At 37.9% G+C, this 23,409-nt stretch overlaps 2 protein-coding genes across 2 annotated transcripts; one reads left to right on the top strand and one right to left on the bottom strand.

Moving 5' to 3' along the window:
- Positions 1 to 1,372: 1,372 nt before the first annotated feature.
- Positions 1,373 to 2,356, bottom strand: LOC125579958. The gene has a single exon (XM_048743879.1). It carries the CDS (start codon positions 2,354 to 2,356, stop codon positions 1,373 to 1,375), a length of 984 nt encoding a protein of 327 aa, XP_048599836.1.
- Positions 2,357 to 4,419: 2,063 nt separating this feature from the next.
- LOC106358631 (cysteine-rich repeat secretory protein 1) lies at positions 4,420 to 22,742 on the top strand. The gene is made up of 3 exons (XM_048746315.1): positions 4,420 to 5,098; positions 5,329 to 5,519; positions 21,438 to 22,742. The coding sequence occupies exons 1-3, from the start codon at positions 4,449 to 4,451 to the stop codon at positions 21,644 to 21,646; spliced, it is 1,050 nt and encodes a 349-aa protein (XP_048602272.1). The 5' UTR covers positions 4,420 to 4,448; the 3' UTR covers positions 21,647 to 22,742.
- Positions 22,743 to 23,409: the final 667 nt, after the last annotated feature.

Below are 23,409 nucleotides of genomic sequence, written 5' to 3'. Positions count from 1 at the left end.
ACTTGATGCATTGGTGGTAAGTGGACGGGATTGCTTGCATCGAGTGTATCCACGGGGTTCCAAGTATCGCATGATATGGTGCCTTCGTGCTTACAACAACGAACTTGACTGTTCGAGTAACACCGCATGCGCGTAACGGAAGATGGATCGTCCCCAATATCGTTTCGGAAGATCCATTAAAGCCGGTTAATGTTCTGGATGATGCCTTAATGTCGTCGAGGTCCACTCCCATCTTTTGCAGCGTTCCTCGGAAGATGAGATCAACGGAGCTTCCCGTATCGATAAGTACTTTCATGACGTCATACTCTCCAATTCCGAGAACGACAAGAAGAGGATCGTTGTGGGGGACATTAATCCCGGCGGTGTCATCAGGCGAGAAGGTTATCGGAGGATGATTTGGTGGTCTAGTGGGCCACCTTTTGGAAGTCGCAACCTGCCGGCGGTAATCCTTGACAGAGCGAACAGAATTTCCACAGGGAGGAGAACCGCCCATAATGACGTTTAGTCGCTGTTTTTTTTACTCGCTTGGAGTTTAAAAGGGCGCGCAGGTCAGCTGATGTGTTTTCGTCGTTTTGCGACAGCGTATGGTTTCCTGGCGTCTTAGTTTGTTCCAACCGTCTACGGAGATCTGTGGGCTTCGAGCTGTTGAGGAGAACGCGAAGATCGCACACGATGGCGTTGAGTTTGTCTCGAAGATCGCCGCTGAGACGTGTCGGATGCCCTTTGGGATCAGGACCACCGGTCGAGGTACGCTGGGACTTCCTTGCGTTCAGCGTTAGCCGGAGATCAGTATTTCCAGAGCTGTTGTCGTCCTTGGACTCAAGCTTTTGTTTGAGAACATTTCTCAGATCTACGGGTATAGGCGCGTCGTCGTTCTCGTCGTATGACATAAGGTTTGTTGAGAAAGTATAACCTCTATGCGCCTGCGGTTAGCCGACTGTTCTTCGTCAGCAGAGGAGTCGTCTTCACCGTCGTCCTTTGGGGCCTTTTCTTCATTTTGCTGCTGCATTTCGTTTTGTCGACCTTTGCCGGTAGCTTTGCGCTGGGCCCTTCTTTCTTTATTCTTGCTCCAGCTTTTGCCATTTTTGGGCTTAGAATTTAGGGGCTCCAATTTGAAGTCGCCGCTGGCTAGAGACGAGAGATAATGCGCATAGAGTGATTTACACTCCGTCGTATCATGCCCTTTGACGTCGTGATATTTGCAATGTTTGGAGAGATCGACGGTTCTGGAAGGGCCTGTCGTCGAAGCTGCTGTCACTGCGGGTTGAGTCGCGCAGATAGTATCAGTTGGTTCGCCAGATGAGTCGAGCTCTCTTACCCATTTGTTCCACCCTTCTCCTCGGACTACCATGGTCGAAATCGGTACATTGTTCTAGTTGACGATGTACATGTAACCATCTTTACGGCTGTTCTTGTCGCGAGGAGCATGCTGCCGCAGTTCTGCTCGCGTGTCGGCATTTTTAGTCACTGGCGTTTTTGCTGCGTTCATCTTGCTGATGATCGCATTTGTATATTCTTCCATTCGAATGAAGTTGTGAGAACGAGCGATAGCGTCTTGGAGCGAGGTGGTTGGATTTTGGTATAGATCTTCTCGGAACCTAGAGCGGAACCGCAATGTGTTTCTCAGGGCATCGATAGCGATGTCGTCGGGGATTGCAATGCTCGAGACTACTGCTTTGAACTTCTCCATGTAGTCGCGGAGGCTCTGATCTTTGGTTTGGTTGAGGTTCCACAGGCTAGAAGCGGTAGCACTGCGCTTTGTGAAGATAATGTACGTCTTGAGGAAAGCCGCTGATAAGTCTCGGAAGCTTCCGATTGAGTTCTCCTCTAGTTGGGAGAACCAGGTCAGGGCTTGCTCGTGGAGAGTCTCGACGAACAGTTGATAGTAGCCTGCGTCCCTTTCTTCATCGGAGAGTCGAGCCCATGCGATCGCGATATTGAAAGCCGTCATGTGTTCCACCGGGTCTCCGCCGGGCTTGTACTCTGGTAGGCGCAGCTTCTCTATCTTCATGAGTTGCACATTGGTTAGTGCGCTAGTAAAAGGGGTTCGCGAGGTCGCGGCGAGTACACTCTCGATTTGTGGAGCCGCGCTGGTAGCTTGATGGATCTTCGAGCTCATTTGCTGAATGTTGAGTTTGAGCTCGGCGATATCGCGTATGGTTGCGAGATCTGGTCCTATCTGTTGAGCATCGATGAGAAGGGTTTCGTTACGTTCCGAGTCATCTGAGATGTAGTCACCACCCGTCGCCGTAGGGTTTGTGTTGAATAGGCGACGGCGTATCATCTGTGGACGGCTCGTTTGGCCGTCTGGAGCGGTGAGTGCTGCGACCAAAGCAGCTAGCTGGTCATTGGTCATCTTTTAAACTTCGTCTTGTCGAGCGAATCGAGCCATGACGAAGCTCATGAAGTCTGCGGGGATTGGTGGATCGGCTTCAGGCGTAGGGGTTGGTTCTCCACCTGGAGCGCCGAAGGTGGCGTCATCTTGAGCCATGTAGACCTAGAACGTTACTTTAGTCAGCCCCACGGTGGGCGCCAATTGTTTGTACGGGATTCAGTCGACTAGGTTGAAAGAACTCGAAAATGGGATGGCTAAAGACGTTTTATTAGATCTGATCAAAAGGGGGTACAAGAGTGACAGGAGATCAAGGAAACAAGCCGGAGCTCAAAGAGCAAATCGGAAAAGGTACAAAACTATTAGGAGTAAAGAGAGACTAAAACCCTATATCTAGCCGCTCAGTGTGTGTGTAAAAGTGTCGATCCCCTTCTTGTTGTTGTCTCATTTCCTTTTATCGGCTTTCCGTCCTTGTGTGCCCTAGATCCGGTCCCCCTTTGGGCCTTAACTTGAGAAGGCCGAGTATATGGGCCTTGATGGAGTTCCTCCGAGCTGAATGCTTTTGGTCAGTTTGGTCGTCGGCTAAAAGCACTCTAAGACCGAGCTGACAGCTTTACTCGCCGAGCCGAGTAAATTTGTAGCTTGTTGGGCTAGACTTTGTTATTCGATATGCCTTGTGGAGAGATGTAATCCATCTCCTACAATAGTGAAGACCAGATACAAAGAACAATTACACAGAGAACAATATAAACCAGAGTAAAGATAAGTCGGATAGTCAAGACCCTAACAAGGAAACCCTAGCTGAGAATATCAGCAGAGGTAATCGATTGTGTGAGACAGAAACAAAGACTCAAGACAGGATTTATAGACCCAGAAACAGATAGTCAAGACAAATTAAAACAATGAACCTAAAAAACCCTCAAATCGAAACCCTAAGAAAGAACTAAGAAGATAAATTACCCACGAGATTTAACTCGGCTCGCCGTGGACGACGACAATTGGAAGTTTTTCTGGCGGAAGCCATAAAGAGACTGACCGGCAAACACGACGGAGGAGAAATGGAGACAAAGAGACAATGAGTTTGCGCGAGAGATGTGGGGAAAGAGACTAGGGTTTCTTTTTTTGTTTAAGTGCAAAAATGCATGTGTTAAAAAGATAAAACATTTCAGTAATATTTGGGTCAGATCGAATGGAGGCAAAACCCAAATAACCGAGGCAAAAATGGAGCCAAAAACTACAAATGGAGCCAAAATATTTTACGCTATTTTTTTTTGTCAAAAAATTGTTTTACACTACTATGAAACGAATTTAACATTTAATTTAACTCAATGTAAATCCAAATTAGTAACCATGAACTATAAATCATATATAATAACTTATAACCCCTAAAACTATAACAAAGCTACAACCCATAAAATTGTAACCCCTAAACTATAACCCCTAAAGCTATAATCCTTAAAACTACAACGTTAACAAAGCTAGTGACCAACTAAAAAGTAAAAACCAACTCTAAACCCCTAAAACTATAACTTTTTTTTTATGCTTTAATCAACTCCAACCCCTATACTATAATCTCTAAGAAAACTAAAAATTTTGAAACTATTTGATGAATTGCAATGAAATCATCGCATTTTTTTACTAGTGTTATGGGACATATATAAACAATGCATAAATTGAGTTTTCGACTCTGTGCGCCTCATCCAATAGTTTGATATACACATAAAAATTTGTTTACAATTTACAACACCGTGATATTGATGATGTAAAGTCAAATTAATCTAGATCTACTAAATCCCAAAATTATCATTAAATACTGTATTTTTAAAAAATTACAGTATTCATAACTAATAAGCAAAAAAAAGTAAGACATTTGTAACCATTCATGTCTAAAAACTTTTTGCCTACAACCAATCTATAGCTAATGTGTAGCTATATAGTTACAAATTACCTACAGACATCATCCCTAGCTAAACTGCTACATAATAGCTACAGAATAGCCACAAATTTGGTCAATTTGTGTTTTGTTGCCATCCGTCGCCATTTATGAGGCTACAAAATTTCTGTCGCCGGTCCTTAGCTATCAAGATGAATTCTTGTAGTGAAGGTTATTTGAAAGATGTTGATCTCCCTCCTTCATCAATCAAAATTCATCTCCTTGCTGTTCTTCTTCGTTCTCATCAAAACCCTAAATGCACAACCAATGCATATCTATAGCTACTGCTACAAATCTGGTAATTACACGGCAAACGGTCTTTACAGATCCAATCTAGAGTCTCTCATATCTGTTCTCCGTTCTCAATCATACACAAAAGTTTTCTACAGCTACGTCTCAGGTTCTTCCTCGACAGCAACCGTGTATGGAAACTATCTATGTCGCGGAGACGTCTCATCCTCAACATGTGAAACATGCATTACAAGAGCATCGAGAAACGTTCTTATAGCATGTCCTGTCCAAAAAGAAGCTATCATATGGTATGAAGAGTGTTTCCTTGCATACACCAACCGTCAGACTCTCTCCATTTCTGATTTTAGACCGTCCATTAGACAGACGACGTATACGTATACCATGTATCAATCTTATTTCACTAATACCTTGGAATACCGTATGGACCTGCTGATACGAGAAGCCTACTCGAGCTCTTCCTATTTCGCAGAAGAGACACATCAAGTGAGTTATCTTGGAGAGGTTTATGATCTGCACGGGTTGGTGCAGTGCACACCTGATCTAAATCAGTACGATTGCTATAGATGCTTGAAATGGGCATATAAGACCACCATCAATGCAGGTGCTTGTTGGTGGAGCCCACCATAAAAGAAGAAAATGGAGTGCTAAAAATGCCAGATTTGGCGTTGATGCTTGAGCTGTTTCGCGGGCCCCACTGATATGTGGCGGTCCGCGATTGGTTCGTTTTTAATTTTTTTTTAATCAGAGAAAAATCCAAAAAAAAAAAAAAAAATTAAGCACCCCAAGTGTGGTGCTAAGGTTAATGGTGCTCTAATGAGACAGAAAAGTGTTGTTATGGAAATAGTTTCGCGTTGGTTTATACCACTAAATGTATGTTGACGTATAAAGCCAGTTTCCTGGCGCCTCCACTCCCTCCTCCTCCACCTCCGCCACCACCTTTGCGTCATTCTCGCGGAAATAATAGCCCCGATTCCGACGACTCGTTTTCGTTTAAGTTTAAAGGTGAGAACTAAAAATATAACTATATACTCTTCCATTCATAATATAATATATGATGTCTTGAAAAGTTTTTAGTGTTTCAAAATTTAAGATGTTTTGATACTTTTATGTACTAACTTATATTTTATTGAAAAAAAATTCAACAAGTTATATTTTACTGTCTTTTTATGATTGATTGAATTATTTTAATTTATATTTTTAATGATACATTAGGAAAAAAAAGTTTTAATATTTGTGATTTTAAACATAACATCTACGTTATGAGACAAGAGCGATTTTTTTTTTTAGTGTTTGGATTTACATTGAACTTTGCGCATACAATCAAATTTAGGAGAGCTTGCTATTCATGCTGATATACTTAGAAGAATGATATATAGTTTTATATATGTATTTGTCGAAGTTTTTCTATATATCGTGTGATTCGTGTCCCTGAGAATATATCGGTACAATATTCTTCATGATGACAAATTAGAGACTAGCTAGAGACATCTATCATTTCATCTAAGCTCTTGAGTAAGTGTAAAATATTTTAGATTACAGTAATTATTTATTAACACTAACAATCACAGTAAATATTCACAGAAGTTTATTTTAAAGACACAACAATCACTACAAGAAAACACATGCTTAACGAGGAAAGTTAACGAGGAAAAACAATCCTCGTAAATTTACGTCGATTTTACGAGAAACTTACGTGGAAAACTAATGTCATCGTTATTTCCTCGTAAAGTAACGACAAAAGCGTTTCGTCGTAAAGTCGATGTAATTTGACGTATCTTTTACGAGGAAATACTATTTCCTTGTAAATACGACGTAAACTTCGCGTGTTATTTACAAGGAATTAATTTACGTGTATTTAGCGAGGAAATTTTGAATCCACCAACGTTGTAGGTGTTACACGTTTTTTTTTGCCACCTAAATAATTTCCGTCGTAAATTCATAGGAAAATTACAACTACCAGATTCGAAATTTCCTATAAATATGGATGTTTGAACATCCTTTTAAACACACCAACAACAAAAAACGTGAAAGAAAAAAAATGGTTGGCTCCGGGACTATTTACGAGTTGCGCAAGTGGATGTATATGCATAGAGATGCTAACGGGAGAGTGACGAAATAATACCTTGCGGGCCTGGAGACATTTATGCACTAAGCAGATTCAACACCGCTCGCCCAAGAAAGTGGTAAGATGTTTTGTCCTTGTCGTAAATGCAACAATTCGAAACTGGCAAACCGTGAAAATGTTTGGAAGCATTTAATAAATAGAGGTTTCACGCCAAATTACTATATCTGGTTTCAAAATGGAGAAGGTTTTAATTATGATCAGAATGAAGCTAGTAGTAGTAATAGCAATTTTCAGGAAAAAAGAACCGGTTGATCATCATTTGCATAATGAACATAGTTACCATCAGGAGGAGATGGTAGATAATGATAGGGTTCATGATATGGTAGCTGATGAATTCGTAGCTCATGATGAAGATGAAGAACCTAATATAGATGCAAAAAAGTTTTACGAAATGTTAAACGCGGCGAATCAACCACTTTACAGTGGTTGTAGAGAAGGTCTCTCTAAATTATCGTTAGCTGCTAGAATGGTGAATATTAAAACTGATCACAATCTACCTGAAAGTTGCATGAACGAATGGGCGGATTTGTTTAAAGAGTATTTGCCGGAAGACAATGTGTCTACTGATTCTTATTATGAGATTCAGAAACTGGTTTATAGTCTTGGGTTACCTTCGGAGATGATAGATGTTTGCATCGACAACTGCATGATCTATTGGGGAGATGATGAGAAGCTAGAAGAATGTCGATTCTGCAAGAAGCCACGATTCAAGCCGCAAGGACGGGGACGTAATAGGGTACCGTACCAAAGGATGTGGTACCTACCAATTACATACAGATTGAAAAGATTGTATCAATCAGAGCAGACTGCTGGAAAGATGAGATGGCATGCCGAGCATACTCAAACGGATGGTGAGATGACTCATCCATCATATGCAAGAGCCTGGAAACATTTCAACAAAGTACATCCGGATTTCGCTAGCAATAGCCGGAATGTGTATCTCGGACTATGCACAAATGGATTTAGTCTGTTCGGAATATCAGGGAGACAATATTCATTGTGGCCAGTCTTTCTTACACCATACAACCTGCCACCGGAGATGTGCATGCAACGGGAGTTGCTATTCTTGACCACATTAATACCTAGTCCGAACCATCCAAAAAGGTCCCTGGATGTTTTCCTACAACCACTGATAAAAGAGTTGAAGGATTTGTGGTCAATAGGGGTGAGGACGTATGAATGTTCAACGAAGACGAATTTTACGATGCGAGCGATGCTTTTGTGGACCATAAGTGATTTTCCTGCCTATGGGATGTTTTCTGGATGGACTACACATGGGAGATTAGCTTGTCCATATTGTAATGGAACGACATATGCGTTTCAACTGAAGAATGGTAGGAAGACAAGTTGGTTTGATTGTCACCGTCGATTTCTTCCCATTGGCCATCCTTACCGAAGAAACAAGAATTTGTTTAGGCACAAAAGGGTTGTGAAAGAGACTCCTCCTCCATATCTAACTGGAGAACAAATTGAAGCGCAAATCGACTACTACGGAGGTAACGAAACAGTTCGTTGGGGTGGTAATTGGGAAGTCCCTCGTAATATGCCTGATTCTTACGGTGTTCATCACAACTGGCACAAGAAGAGTATATTTTGGGAGTTGCCATATTGGAAGGATCTTCTTGTGCGCCACAACCTCGATGTGATGCATATAGAGAAGAATTTCTTTGAGAACATCATGAATACAATATTGAATGTCACAGGGAAGACAAAAGACAACATAAAATTGAGGTTGGACTTGCCGGATATTTGCTCAAGAAGCGAGTTACATATTAAAAGCAATGGAAAAGTTCCCGTTCTGATATTCAGATTATCTTCAGAAAAAAAGTCGGTGTTGTTCAACTGGATGGCATCAGAAGTGAAGTTCCCCGATGGGTATGTTTCAAATCTCTCTAGATGTGTTGAAAAGGGTCAAAAGTTCTCCGGGATGAAGAGTCATGATTGTCATGTCTTTATGCAACGTCTACTGCCCTATGCATTTGCGGAGCTACTTCCAACAAACGTACATGAAGCACTTGCAGGTACGTAGTGTATTATATCACAATAATTTTATAACGGTCTAATTAGCAAAATAATATATGACTAACAATGTGTTTAATTTTTTTTGGAATATAAAAGGCATTGGAGCATTTTTCAGGGATCTGAGCACACGCACTCTTAAAGAAGAAGTTGTGGAACAGCTTCAGGAGAACATTCCCATCTTATTGTGCAACTTGGAGAAGATATTTCCTCCCGGATTTTTTGACGTCATGGAGCATGTAGCTGTCCACCTCCCATATGAGGCATTGCTTCGTGGACCTGTACATTACGGATGGATGTATCAGTATGAGCGAGCCATGAAATATTTGAAGGGAAAAGGAAAGAACATCACCAAAGTTGAAGGTTCTATAATTGCTGGAAGTTTGAGGGAAGAAGTTTCTCACTTCACATCGTACTACTTTGCGTCAAAACTACGTACCCGGAGAAGAGCTCCAAGAAGATATGATGATGGTGGTGTTGCGCCAACATATGCAGTTGCTGGTGTTCCAGACATCTTTAGCCAGATTGGGCGACTCGGTGGGAAGTCTAAAGAGGTTTGGTGGTCGAGTGAACAAGACGCTCATAGTGCACACACCTATATTCTACTCAATTGCGAGGATCCATTGATGCGTCATTTTGAAAGGTAACATATATGGACACTTTGAAACACATATAAGTATAATTAATTATATAATTGCGAGAGATTCATTCCTATAAAATGTGATTTTACAGCCTATTTATTTCTCAAGTCGAAGAAACATTTCCTTGTATATCCACAAGTGACGTAGACAAAAGGAAAGATCAACACTTCATTAAGTGGTTGCGGAATCAGGTATTCACTCAAACTCTTTTTTCATACATGATATGTATTTCATTAACATTCTCTTTATTTTTGCAGATTGATTATGACGACGATGCAGATTATCCTAAGCGGTTACACAAAGTAATTCAATCTCCACTTGTAAAGGTCACCACATCACAGATCTATTTCACACGAGGCTATACTTTTCACACATATGAGTATGGTAGACAGCGGGCGACCAGTAACTATGGAATATGTGTGAAAGGGGAAACATATTTCTACGGGATCTTGACGGAGATTATTGAAGTCGAATTTCCAGGGATACTGAAGCTGAAATGCGTCCTCTTCAAATATGAATGGTTCGACCCCGTCGTCAACAGAGGTGTTCGGTCTAACAAATTCGGTGTAGTTGATGTCAACGGTGGACGAAGGTACAACAAATTCGAGCCTTTCATCTTAGCTTCACAAGCAGACCAAGTTAGCTTCCTTCCATACCCTCGGATGAGAGATTCATGTATAAATAGGTTAGCAGTGATCAAAGTTACACCTCGAGGACGAATCATCAGTGGAGAAGAACCACCATTGCAAGAAGAACAGATAAATGAAGTCGAGGAACCTGAACAAGAAATTGATGACATCCTTCTCATTGATCCGCATAATCACAAGTACGAAGATCTTACCAATGATGCCACAAACGAAGCTGTTGAAGACGAGTTTAGTGAAAATGATGATGTTTCTAGTGATGACGAGAATGTCGATGTATCCGATTGATGTATTTGATTTTGTGTAGTGTGTTTTATGAATAAGATGTGGGAATTTGTTTTATGAATAAGGTAATGTGGGGTTTGTTTTATGAATAAGGTAATGTGGGAGTTTGTTTTATGAATAAGCAAATGTGCGAATTGTTGTTTGGAATGGAAATAAAGATGGGGTTTGGAATATATGAAGTAGAAAATAAGGAATATGGGGTTTGGGGTTGGGGGATTCGGATTTTAGGGATTTAAACATAACACTCGTTAATTCCACGTAAGTAAAAATCGTCGTAAAGAACTCGTAAGCCAACGAGGAAATAACGACGAAATATAAAAATAAAGAACACGGGGCTCGTTAATTCCACGTAAGCGCAAATCGCCGTAAACACCACGTAGGATGAAATCGTCGTAAACACCACGTATGCGAAATCGTCGTAAACACCACGTAAGCCAACGACGAAATATAAAAATAAAGATGGGGTTTGGAATATATGAACTAGAAAATAAGGAATATGGGGTTTGGGGTTTGGGGTTTCGGATTTTAGGGATTCAAACATAAGACTCGTTAATTCCACGTAAGTAGAAATCATCGTAAACACCACGTAATAGGAATCGTTGTAAACACCACGTAGGACGAAATCGTCGTAAATACCTCGTAGTGTAAAAATTAGAAAAAAATACAAAAAAAAGGAGAAATATACCAGATTCACATGTGGCAAGACTTCCAACAATTATAATACGTAAGTCTCGCCCACATGAATTCTAATATCTTCTTGTTTTCCTTTTTCTTTCAAATATTTATAATTTGAATAGGATTTTGCGGAGGAGTGTGATTTGAGATGGGGTGTGATTTGGGAGTTTGTGTATGGTTTGAGAATGAGAGTTGTGGGTATATTTATAGGAAAGCGCGGCTCGTCAATTCCACGTAAGCAAAATCATCGTTAATACCTCGTATATAAAAACACGGGCCTTTGTAATTCCTCGCTATTTCCTCGTACAATAAAACACGGGACTTTGTAACTGCTCGCTATTTTGTCGTAACCTTACGAGGAATTTGCGACGATATGTAATCTTATATATACCCCCGAGCGCTCACTCTTTCTTTCCTCTCTACTTCCTCTCCACTTCCTCTCCATTTCGTAGCAATGTTAAGCCTCTCTAATTCCTCTCTAATTTGGTTAGTTTAGGATAGATTAGGTGGTTAGTATAGGGAATTTAGATAGGTTTTCGGATTTTATGTTATTTAGTGTTGATTAGGTGGATAATGTTGGGAAATATACTGTTGATGTTAATTTTAAAAATTAAATTTTTTCCGAGGTTCGAAAAGGAAGACTTACTGCCCATTACAGAGAGATGTTCGGTGAGCCGGGTAGTCGTTTAGACCCCTCTTCTTCAGCTCCCGGTTCTTCGGGTCAGGAGACTGTCCCCGAGACTCAGTACACTCAGAGATCTCTGGATCTACTTCTTCTAGTGCACTATCGGCTCCTCATGTGCCTTCCCCGATGGCTCATCCGACAATGCCTCCTCCCGTGCCTCCTCCGATGGCACCTCCGATGGCCGCCGATATTCATCCCGATTTGATGGTGCCTCCGAGTGCTCCTTACTCGCAGTACACTGTAGAGGACATTCTCTGTCTGCCAGGCAGAGAAGGTTTACCAGTCATCGACCCCGACCGACCGGACGGGACTTTGTGGTATGTTGCATTAATTTTTTTTTTAATTCGTTTAAAATTCTTTTATAAATTAAAAAAATAATTTATATTTTAAATTTGTATTTTCTAGGTGGGGGATTGACGGATGTCTTGCATCGGACGTAACCGACACGATCAAAAGTTACTTCTCCATGGCACATCCGAACTGGAGTAAGACGCCTCACTACGTCAGAAAGACGTGGTTCAAAATTTACGTTGTAAGTTTCTATTAATTAATTATATATACTTTAATTTTTTCATGATTTAAATATATACTTTCTAAAAAACTAATTGTTAATTTATTTTTTCCAACAGCAAAAATATAATTGGGCCTTGGAAATCACTGAGAGGGTGAGGAAGAAGTTTAACGCGAAGGCGAAAGTTCACTTGTTGGACACAGTCTCCAACTGGAAGGGTGACTGGATCGTGAAGGGGTATGAGCGTGGCAAACCCGCTGAGCTCACCATGGATGTGTGGGATGGCCTCATCCGTTATTGGCGTCTTCCTGATTCCATTAGAATCGCCCAGTCTTGCTCTAACTCCCGTAACACGGTCGATGAGCACGGAAACGGGCCGATGCTTCACACTACGGGCCAAAAATCCCACGCCGGTGTCCGTTTGGAAATGGTAATTAAATATTTTATTAAATAATTTTTTTAATATATATAATTTTATTCTAACTTTCTTAAATGTTTTTTAGGCCAAAGAGACGAGACATCTCCCGTCTCTTATGGAACTTTACGAGAGCACCCACAAGAACAAGGCCGGCGTATTTGTAGATGGCAAGTCCGAGCAAATCTACAACGACGTGGTTGCTCGGGTTGAAGACCGCCAGACCCATCTGACCCAGCAGTCTACCGACGGATTACCCGTCACCTTATCCACACTTGAAGTGGATAAGATTTACGAGGAGGTAAATTTTCTAAAATTTTAATTTTTTATTATTCATTTAATTTAACTTTAAATTTTTACTAACAATATTTATTTTTTGTTTTTAAGGTTGTCCCAAAAAAAAGGGGCGGACGTTGGGGATTGGTTCCGTCAACAATGTTCCGAGAGCTGATGAAGTCACTGAGCTGCGTAACAAGTTGAGCGCGACAGAATCTGCGTTCACAACTCGTGTGGGTGGACTCGATCGCTTCTTGGACTTTATAGCGGCCACAAATCCGGAATGGGAGACCATGTTGAGGAACATGCGACGACAAAATCTATATTCAGGCGAGGGACCATCCGACGACACACATGCCGAGGAGGATGTAGACAGGAGGAGTGATGAATTCCTCCGGGCGATGCACGACTCTTAGTTCTTTTTTTCCGTGGTTGTATTATAAATTCAAAACTTATTTATATATAAAATATTTGCGTATTTATTTAGTTTTTTAAATTTTAATTTTATTAATAAATTAAATAATTTTAAATATTTTTTAATTATATTTTTAAATTTGTTAAATGACAAAACGAAGTAGATTCGTAGCTAATCTACGACTTATTTACGTTGAACATTTACGAGGAAATCACGAGAAATGTTAAACGAGTATTTTACGATGAAATACTTTCAAGGTATTTATGTGAAAATTACGAGGAAAACATTTCAAGGTAATTACGTGAATTTTACGAGGAAATACTTTTGAGATATGTACGTGTCGTTTACGAGGAAATGCTTTCGTGGTATTTACGAGGAACGGCAGCGACATTCTTACGTTGACTGTCTACGTGGTCTTTACGACGATTTGTTTTCTTCGTTTTTACGACAAAATATTTTCCTCGCTAATTTACGACGAATTGGCGAGAAAATATGTGTTACGACTAACGAGTAACGACAAAACGTGTTTCCTCGCTAATTCCTCGTAAAGCCTCTTTTACGACGAACTCACGAGGAAAACCGCCCTCGTAAAATTTATGTTTTCTTGTAGTGAATTAGGTTGATCTAGTTGTATTAATTAGTATTTAGCTTTAATTGTGAAAAGATGAACAACTCTTTATAAGTACTTTTTACACTTATTAAGTTTTGTCGCCAAGAATTAATTGTATATGTTTACAAATAATTTTTTTTGTTATGAACCAGATTGTGGATGGCTCATAACCAAGAGATTATGATTTGTAACCTTTCCATTTATCTATGACGGTGTAATCTCTTATATATGGAACTTATGAATAAATATAGACTTTTCCATTACTTTTATAACACGTTATCAGCACGAAACTCTAAATCCCTAAGCTAATACCAGAATCGAAAAACCCTAAAACCCTAACCCTAGTCGGCGATCCGACGAACCCTAAACCCCGATCGCGTCTCTTGTTGCCGCATCTGTTCCAGCTCGCGTCCCCGATCAGCTTCAGCCCAAGGCGTTCCTGATCCTAGCTCAGACGTTCGCGACCCGAGAGCAGCTCCAGCACGCGACCTCTTCCTCGTTCGCGACAGCATTAGACAGCTCGCGTCCGACGATCAAGGTGTTCCCGATCAAGCAACAAAGGACGTCCGCGACCATTTAGAAGCGACTCGATCCATTCCAGCTCGCGTCCCGTTCGTGTCCTCGCGGCTCAACTCCTTTGGTGGTCCGATTCAACAATCATCTAAGGTTAAAAGGTAATTCAAATCCTAAGAACCCATAATCGAACATAGATTGATTGATAAAGAATGAAACCCTAAAACCCTAATTTTTATGAATCAAAACCATAGGGTAATAAATCAAAAATCTTAATTGAGTAAATCGAAGCTCTAAAAGTTCGATACCCCAAACCCTAAATCATGTTCCTACATGATTAAAACCCCAAATCGGTTTTTACAAGTTAAAATCCAATAAACCCTAACCCTATATCTATAAACCCTAAATAATATAAGTATCAGAATTAATTATACTATAATTATCAAATCACATATTAAAACCCTAATCGAATATTTTGAAATCAAAACGGTTTTCAGTTTTGATCATTGAGGTTTTAAATCTGATTGAATCTGATGCTATGTTGCTAGAATTGTTTGACCGTTAAATTGATAGATTTATTTTCTCATCATGTTTGGTTAATTGTTCATCTGATTTAAAATTGTTTAAACCGACCAGCCTGTTAAAATATTGATTGGATCCGATAGGTTGCTAGCTTACTTTGCTTATATAATCCGATAGGTTGATAGATTGATTGAGGTTTACTTGTTTAAAATCTGAATGATCTGATTGCATGATTCTTGAGGTTTAATATCATCTGCTAGGATTGATAGTTTTGTAATCTTATCTGTTTTAAATAAAAACCCTAAATAATCAGTATGATAGGTTATATTGATCTGATTTGGATGTCTTTGAGAATTGAGAATCAGTATGCTAGGTTGATAGATTCATGATAAAATCTAATGTCTTGAGGTTTAAGATTGTATGCTAAGTTCGATTAAATTGATTGATCTGATTATATGTTTTTGAGGTTTGATAAATTCGGATACTAGATAAATTATTTACACACGGTTTATGCTAAATACCAATCAGCCTTGAAACTGATTCATTGAAATTCATGCTTGAAATCTATATTCTAGTATTGTTAAAATCAGCCTTGAAACTGATTGATTGATTAATAAATCTTTTTACTAGTCTTGCTAAAATCCATTGATTGTTAAACCCTAATTGCATGATTAATTGAATCTGTTTTTGCTAGTCTTGATAAACCATAATATTATGAGCACGTAGAAATAGTATTGCTTAGACTTGCTAGAAATTGACTGATTGATTAAATGCCTTTAAGATTGATAGTCTCATTGTCCTCAGAAGATTGAAATCCGAATTGATTGTTTTTAAGAGTAAGGCCGCATGAAAATTATACCTAAATATTGAGTGATATATGATTTGAGATGTCGAAAATCAACCTGAATTTTGATGCCCTAAATCTCTCTGAAGATAATTATTTACGGTGGGCATTGGATACAAAGATTATCCTAAAGTCAAAAAGACTTGATGAATGAATCACAAAAGGCGATAATACCAAATGAGAAAGATTGATACAGGGCAATATTAATTATTAACCATCATCTTATTAAGAGTCTCAAAGATCAGTGTCTGACTATAGAGAATCCTCTAGACCTTTGGATAGAGTTAAAAATCGAGATATGACCACCAAAGAACGGTGTTATTACCAAAGGCTCTATTTGATTGGAGGAATCCCAGAATCCAGGACTATAAGTCTGTGGATGAGTCTATTGCTAGCTAGGAAAAATAATTGATTACTAATGAAAAACAGTGAATTGAGACCTCCTGGATTAACCCAATTACCTGATACCAATAAGGCCGCAGAAGAAAAAACAAAGGTAACCACGTCCAGAATGATAGACCACACGGTCATGGCCGTGGAGGGTGGAAAGGACGTGGCCATGGCCACTATAACACATTTGGCCATGAGAATCACTATGGCAGAGGCCGTGGGTATCAACCCAATTTGAGCCATGGTCAACGCAGTGGCCGTGATATATCCTTTAAACCATAAAGCTCGACCAAATCAGTGTGCCATAGATGTGGAATATGAGACTTATGATTGCCTAAAAGAATCAAGTTGATAATCTGATTTCGACATCAAACTTGTGTGATTGCTTTGCTTGTATGTTTTCTCTGATTTTTATCTCTTTGAATTTATTTCTATTACATTGTCTGCTTAGATTAAATGAATGAATGATTTTTCTATATGAGTACACTGAAAAACGTCAATATAAGTACTAAAGCAGGTATCGCCAGTCTGAAAGAAGACTATGGCTAGGCTAATATATTATTGCCTAAGGGTATGCATCTAGAAATCAGTGATGCCTTATATTCACCCAGCTCTAAGAGCAAGAGCAGCCTATTGAGTTTTAAAGATATAAGAATGAATGGTTTCTATATTGAAACAATGGGCGAAGGAAACAAAGAGTTCCTTCAGATATATGTATAAAATTGCCCAAGGCCATAATAAGCCCTAAAGACTATACCTGCATTCTCTACTGACTTAGACTATGCATAGATCAATATGATAGATGCTAAAAGCCTGCGAAAATATACACTTTATGGCACGACCGGATTGGTCATCATGGTCCAAACATGATGCGAAAATTGATATTCAAAAGGCACACATTAAAAGATAAGAAGAGTTATCCCAAAGAATCTCACGTGTGTAACATGTACACAAGGGAAACTCATTAGGCCATCACCAGTAAAACGGCTACGAGCCCCTTTTTCATAAATAAAGACTATATGTCTAGATAATACTGGTGAATACATGTCTCAAGCGTTTAAATGATTATGGTATGTCCATGGGGGTAAGTGTGGACAATTCTGTGATATATGTCCATACCAAGAACGGCTTGGCCGAAAACTTTTAAAACGCAAATAGCTGATTGATAGACCATAACTTATGAGGTCAAAACTCCCATTCACAGCTTGGGCCACACGAAATTTACATGCACCTAAGTTAATACGCACCAGGCCATTTAGTGAGCATAGATATCCCCTATCACAATTATTAACGGGTTAAGAGCCAGACATACCCCATCATAAGACATTTAGGATGTGATGTCTATGTACTAATTGCTCCACCACAGAGAACTAAGATGGGACCTCAAAAGGAGGATGGAGATATATGTTGGATATGATTTCCCACATTAATAAAGTACTTTGAGCCAACTATGGGTGATTATATTTGAGGCCAGGTACACAGATTATTTTAAGACCAGGAGGAGAAAAATATAATAAAGCTGGTAAAAGAATGGTAAAAGAAATAGAATAGAATCAACCATCAATGTCTTGGCAATATCCTCGGACTAAAGAATGTGAAATAGACGTCCAAAGATTATATATTTACAAAGCTAGCAAATCAAATGTCAGACACATTTGCTGACCCGAAAAAGAATGACTAATTCATATATAAACCAGCTTGTAAAGCACCAATGAATTTGATGTCCAAGAAGAGACACAGTCAAGTTGCTACAGAGTCTAGACAACGTATGAAACGTGGTAGACCAAATAGGTTCCAAAAGATAAGAATCCTCGGAAACAAAAGAAAGGTGCAGAGAATGATAATCAAAATCCAAATCCGAGGTTACTAAGGAAACCATCCCAGACATGGAGATAAGGCCGATCGGCTCTAAGGTACAGGTACCAAACAATGTAGCTTGGGACGCCAAGCTGCAAAGTATTAAAAGTCCTGATAATAATGAATCTCAATCGATTATATCATGTCTGGAACATAATGGAACCAATAAGGAATGTCGACATAAGATGATTTATATGCATACAAAGTAGCACTTGAATTTATGAATATAAGCGAGGATCATGAACCCACGTCAATATAAGAGTGCGCACTCGTAGAATAGATTGGATTGAATGGAAACGTGGGGTTAAATAGTTTAAGGAAGAAAGACGTATTTGGCCATATGATTAAGACGCCATATGATGTTAAAACCAGTGGATATAAATGGGTCTTGTGAGGAATAGAAATCGTGAGATATAAAGCTGATGTTGCACAATGATTCTCACAAAGACCAGTAATAGATTATGAGGAAACATACTCCCATGTGGTGGATGCAACTAATTTTAGATTTTTCATAAGTCTGGCTACACAAGAGAGAAAATTAAACTTGAAGCAAGTTGATTTAGCGACTGCATATTTATATGGTCTACTGGATAATGAAAGTACTTGAGAGTATTGAGCTGAAAGTACAGCAAGTTCTCGAGAACAATATTGATAATCATCAAAGTATATGATCTGAATATCCTAGGAACCTCTGGATACAATTTCCCAAACAGTTGAATATCTCAAGAAAGAGTTTGAGATGAAAGATCTTGGAAAACAAAGTTTTGTTTGGGATTACAGCTTGAGTACATTAACAATGAAATCCTTGTGCATCAAATAGTATATACAGAAAAGGGTACTCAAGAGATTTAATATGGACCAGTCTCACCCATTATCTAGTACATGGGCGTGAGATCACTTATTTTGGACATTGATCCATTCAGTCCAAAGGTTGACGATAAAGAAGTCCATTTAGTCCTGAGATGGACGATGCAGAAGTCTTGCTTTAAACACTGATCTGATTGGTCCATAAGAAGGACGATGAAGAAGCCTTTGATTTTGGTTTATTTTATACTAACCAGCCCAAAGAGGGGTTATTTGGTTTTGTTGATTTGTTTTCAGACAGGTTATGTTTTACACATGGTGGTACACGCATATCACATCAACATCATCCAAGATTTCGTGTGTGTGTATTTGAGGTCGATGACTCAATATGTTCGATCAGATTGTGGCATGGCCGATGGTAAAGAAGAACCAACTATCATGTTCAAGGACGAAGCATATTCTGCCCAAGATCTTCATCACCCACGGATTACAGAAAATTGTAGAGGTCCAAGGGACCTTCAGTAATGTCCAAATCAGGGGGAGTAATGTGTGTTGTACTCTTTTTCCTTCACCATGGTCTTGTCCCAATTGGGTTTTCCTGGTAAGGTTTTAATGAGGCAACATTAAAGCACATTACAAGCTCTAAATGGTTATGGCATCCAAGGGGAGTGTTATGAACCAGATTGTGGATGACTCATAACCAAGAGATTATAATTTGTAACCTTTCCATTTATCTATGACGGTGTAATCTCTTATATAAGGAACTTATGAATAAATATAGACTTTTCCATTACTTTCACAATATTTTTCAAATATTTAGACAATTTGAACAAGATATATCTCACACATCATCAATTGGATTTCTTCATGAATTTGTTTTTGTACAAGTTATTGAAATAATCTATATTAATAAAACTGAAGTACACATTGAGATTGTTTGGAAACTTGAATAGTAGTCTTAATGAAATTTGTTTGGAAATATGGATAGCGGTTTAGAAAAAGAAGTTTGTTTGGAAACATGAATAGTAGTATAAAAAAATATAATATTGTTTTGAAACATGGATAACAGTATATTAAGAAAAAAAATAATGGGCTTATGTAAATAATAAAAATTAAAAGTCTATTATATTATGATAAACTATATATTTGAGCCAACTTCAAAATATACGTAAATTGACTAATCAAATTACCTAAAAGCATTTTTTGTCTAAAATAATCATAAATTAAAATTTAAACTTTATATACATATTTCAAATCAAAATAATAATTTAAAGTTGATTAATATCAAAAATTGATTTAAAATATACATATATTCAATTTTTTATTTTTACTAAAATATTTTCCAATAACCATTATTAAAATAATGTTTTCAATATATATAAGAAAAATACAATGAAATGCTCAATTTCATATACCAACTGAAATTATGGTTTTTATATTTCACATTAAATTTTAAAAATATTATTTATTATTATTTATATGATGATACATATAAAATACTATTAATTATATGATTACTTATATGATGGTATATATAAAATACAATTAATTATACGATGACATATATATGATATATAATAGTGACTAGGGGTGGGGTTCAGGTATCCATTCGGGTTTGGTTCGGATTTGTTTGGATTTCATGTTTCCGGGATCAAAGATTTCAGACCATTCATATATTTCTTCTAAATTTCGGTTCGAATTCTTTTCAGATCTTTGCGGGTTCGGGTTCGGCTTCAGATAACCTATTTAAATTGTTTTTAAAAAATTTAAATTCATTATATACTTTAAATTTCTCAAAATCTATAAACAAAATAAAATATCGCATATAAATTTGAATAACATATGTTAGAATACATAAACTTAACATGTAAATTGATTTGTTTTAAATATTTGGATCGAGAATATATAATTATTTTAAATACTTTTGGTGTTTTGAGTATACTTTAACTATTTTAGATTTTTTTTTTTGACTACTTGTAGATATTTTCAAGTATTTAAACCAACTTAAAAGTATCATATGTATTCTGGATGTTTTTATATACATTAAATCTAAAAATAATTAATATGTATAAGTATATAAACCTTTTTCGGATAAATTTGAGTATCCGAAATACTTTGGTTCGGATCAGATACGGTTTCGAATCTCTAAATATCAAAATTTTGAATAATTTGGATATTTAATCAATTTCGTTTCGGTTTTGGTACTACTCTTTCGGATTGGGATCGGTTCGGTTCTTCAGATTTGGATTTTTTATCTAGCCATAATATTGACATGAAAAACAAATAGCAACATATTTTTGTTTAATACATCCGCGCCGGTGCGCGGGTCAAAATCTAGTTAATTTTTAAAGGATTATACCGAGAAGACCATTTCTCCCAATTTGTTTAATGAACTTCGCTTCTTGAGATAAATTTTTTTTTTTTGATTTTTTTTTTGATAATCCAGGGTTCCCCGCTTCGCGGGTCATTCCCTGGGCCCGGTTAGGCAGCGGGCCAGCTTCACCCGGGAGGTTTTTCCCTGAGCCCGAAGGCCCAGTACCCACTTTAGTGACAGGGATGAGCAGTTCGCCTCCGGCTGGCGTCGAACCCGGAAGCATGACAATTGGCCCCCAAGGCTCTAACCAGTAGAGCTGACTCATCCCGTCGAATGATATTTCTTTGACATTGATTTTTGGTTGCATGCATGAAGGTAAAGTTTTTAGAAGAATCATTGGTCCGGTAATAGCTGCGGTGGTAATGATCTTGGCGATCTGTGTATGCTCTCTCTGTTATTATTGCTGTAAGAAGAAGAAGAAGGAGGAGGAGGTACAAGAAAGAGAAATGTCAACGACCAACGTTATCGTAAGTCCTCCGGTTGATCAGCCAATAGCCAAAACTGAATCACAAATACCAAATTAAATCAAATACAAAGTTATGTTTATGCACACGTGACCACTCTTTTTTTTTCTTTCTTTGAACTTTGTGATTGATGACTGTTGCCTGTTGGAGACAATGTATTCCCTATAGTTATGAGGTCAACTACAGTTGCCAAATTAGTTTGTCTATGTTTTTTTATTAATTTTGTCTATGTTTTCTTATTTACGACTCCTATACATTACTGATTTTAGCCGAATCTTAATATGATAGGTGTTATTAAACTAAAAAATATGATATATTCCAAACCTTTGGTGTAACTTGGTGGAAAACAGAAGTTGATATCTTACTCGATAAAACGGAATATCGAATTATCGATCGTTAAATTAACGCAAGTTGGTACTAAACATTGCCTTTGTATTTCAAAATCGTTAGTTTAATGTATACGTATATATGTCTCTACAGCTAGTTTAAAACTATGAATAAGTTAATATTCGATAACATCAGGTGGTCTAGCGGCAGTACTGAATGTTTCTCACACACGACTACCTGAGGTCGCCAGTTCGATACTCGGGGATAGCGGGGTGGAACTGGGTTAGCTAAAAAACCCCTGCGTCAGGTGGGCTACGGCCAGTACTGAACGTGGGATACGGTTTCTGGCGAGGTGGCCCTTCGGGGTGAGCCCAGTCACTATAAAAAGTTCAACCTATACAGTTTAACCGGGCCTCGTGGTCTGGTGGTAAAGGAACCTCGGCTGAGGTGCCCGCCATCACGACTTCGAGCCCCGGCCACAGCGGATTTAACATCCCTTCCGTTGGGGCGCTGGACCCCCTACAGGGGGATAGTTGGGAATGTGGCTGCCCAGATACCAGAGTTACCAAAAAAAAAAAAAAGTTAATATTCAACCCCATACTGACCTATAAGAGCACCTCCAACCATTGATACTCAATTAACATTAAAATTAAAGAAAAATTAAAAAAAATTAAGAATTTAAGAGAGAGACAAGAAAAAGTATCTAAAATGGGTACTAAAAGATGAGTTTTTCTTAAGTTCACCTTATGTTCACCGACCAAGATTTAGTTATTTAAGATTCAATATCTTTTAAAAAGAAAACAAAATAATGAGAATTTGTAAGTTATATTATACTTTTAAAATAAATAAAAAATCGTAATAATTACCAAAAAAAAAGATTTTTTTTTGATATTGTTAATACCGTCAATTAAACACTAAACCCTAAATCCTAAACCCTAAATCTTTGGATAAATCATAAACTTTAAATCATAAACCCTGAACCCGTGGGTAAATCATAAACTCTAAAGGTTTCAAGGTTTACTCAAGAGTTTAGGATTTAGTGTTTAGGATTTAGAGTTTTGAAGATTTGGTTTTTAATGTTAATAATTTAAGGTTTAGAATTTACTCAAGGGTTTAGAGTTTACCCAAATGTTTAGGGTTTAGGGTTTAGGGTTTAAGGTTTAGTGTTTTGCTGACAGCGTTAACAATATTAAAAAAAATTGGTAATTACTATTTATTTTTATTTATTTTAAAATTATAATATAACTTGACAAACTCTTATTATTTTATTTCTTTTTTTTTAAGATATGAATCTTAAATAACTAAATTCTATTGGTTGTTGAACTTACAGGTGCACCTTAGGGGTGAGGGTGAACCCAAGAAAAATTCCTAATAGATACTCTGGGAAACTTATGACACCACATATCCATTTTAATTGGTTTGATTAAACTAAAATAATTAATTTTCATCTAATTTATTAATTTAGGATCCTAAATTTATCTACTGTTGGAAGTTGT

The sequence above is a fragment of the Brassica napus genome, chromosome C1, assembly GCF_020379485.1.
Source record: "Brassica napus cultivar Da-Ae chromosome C1, Da-Ae, whole genome shotgun sequence".
In the NCBI taxonomy this organism is placed as follows: Eukaryota; Viridiplantae; Streptophyta; class Magnoliopsida; order Brassicales; family Brassicaceae; genus Brassica; species Brassica napus.
Note: the sequence above shows the minus strand (reverse complement) of the source record. Positions and strands in the feature narration are given on the sequence as shown.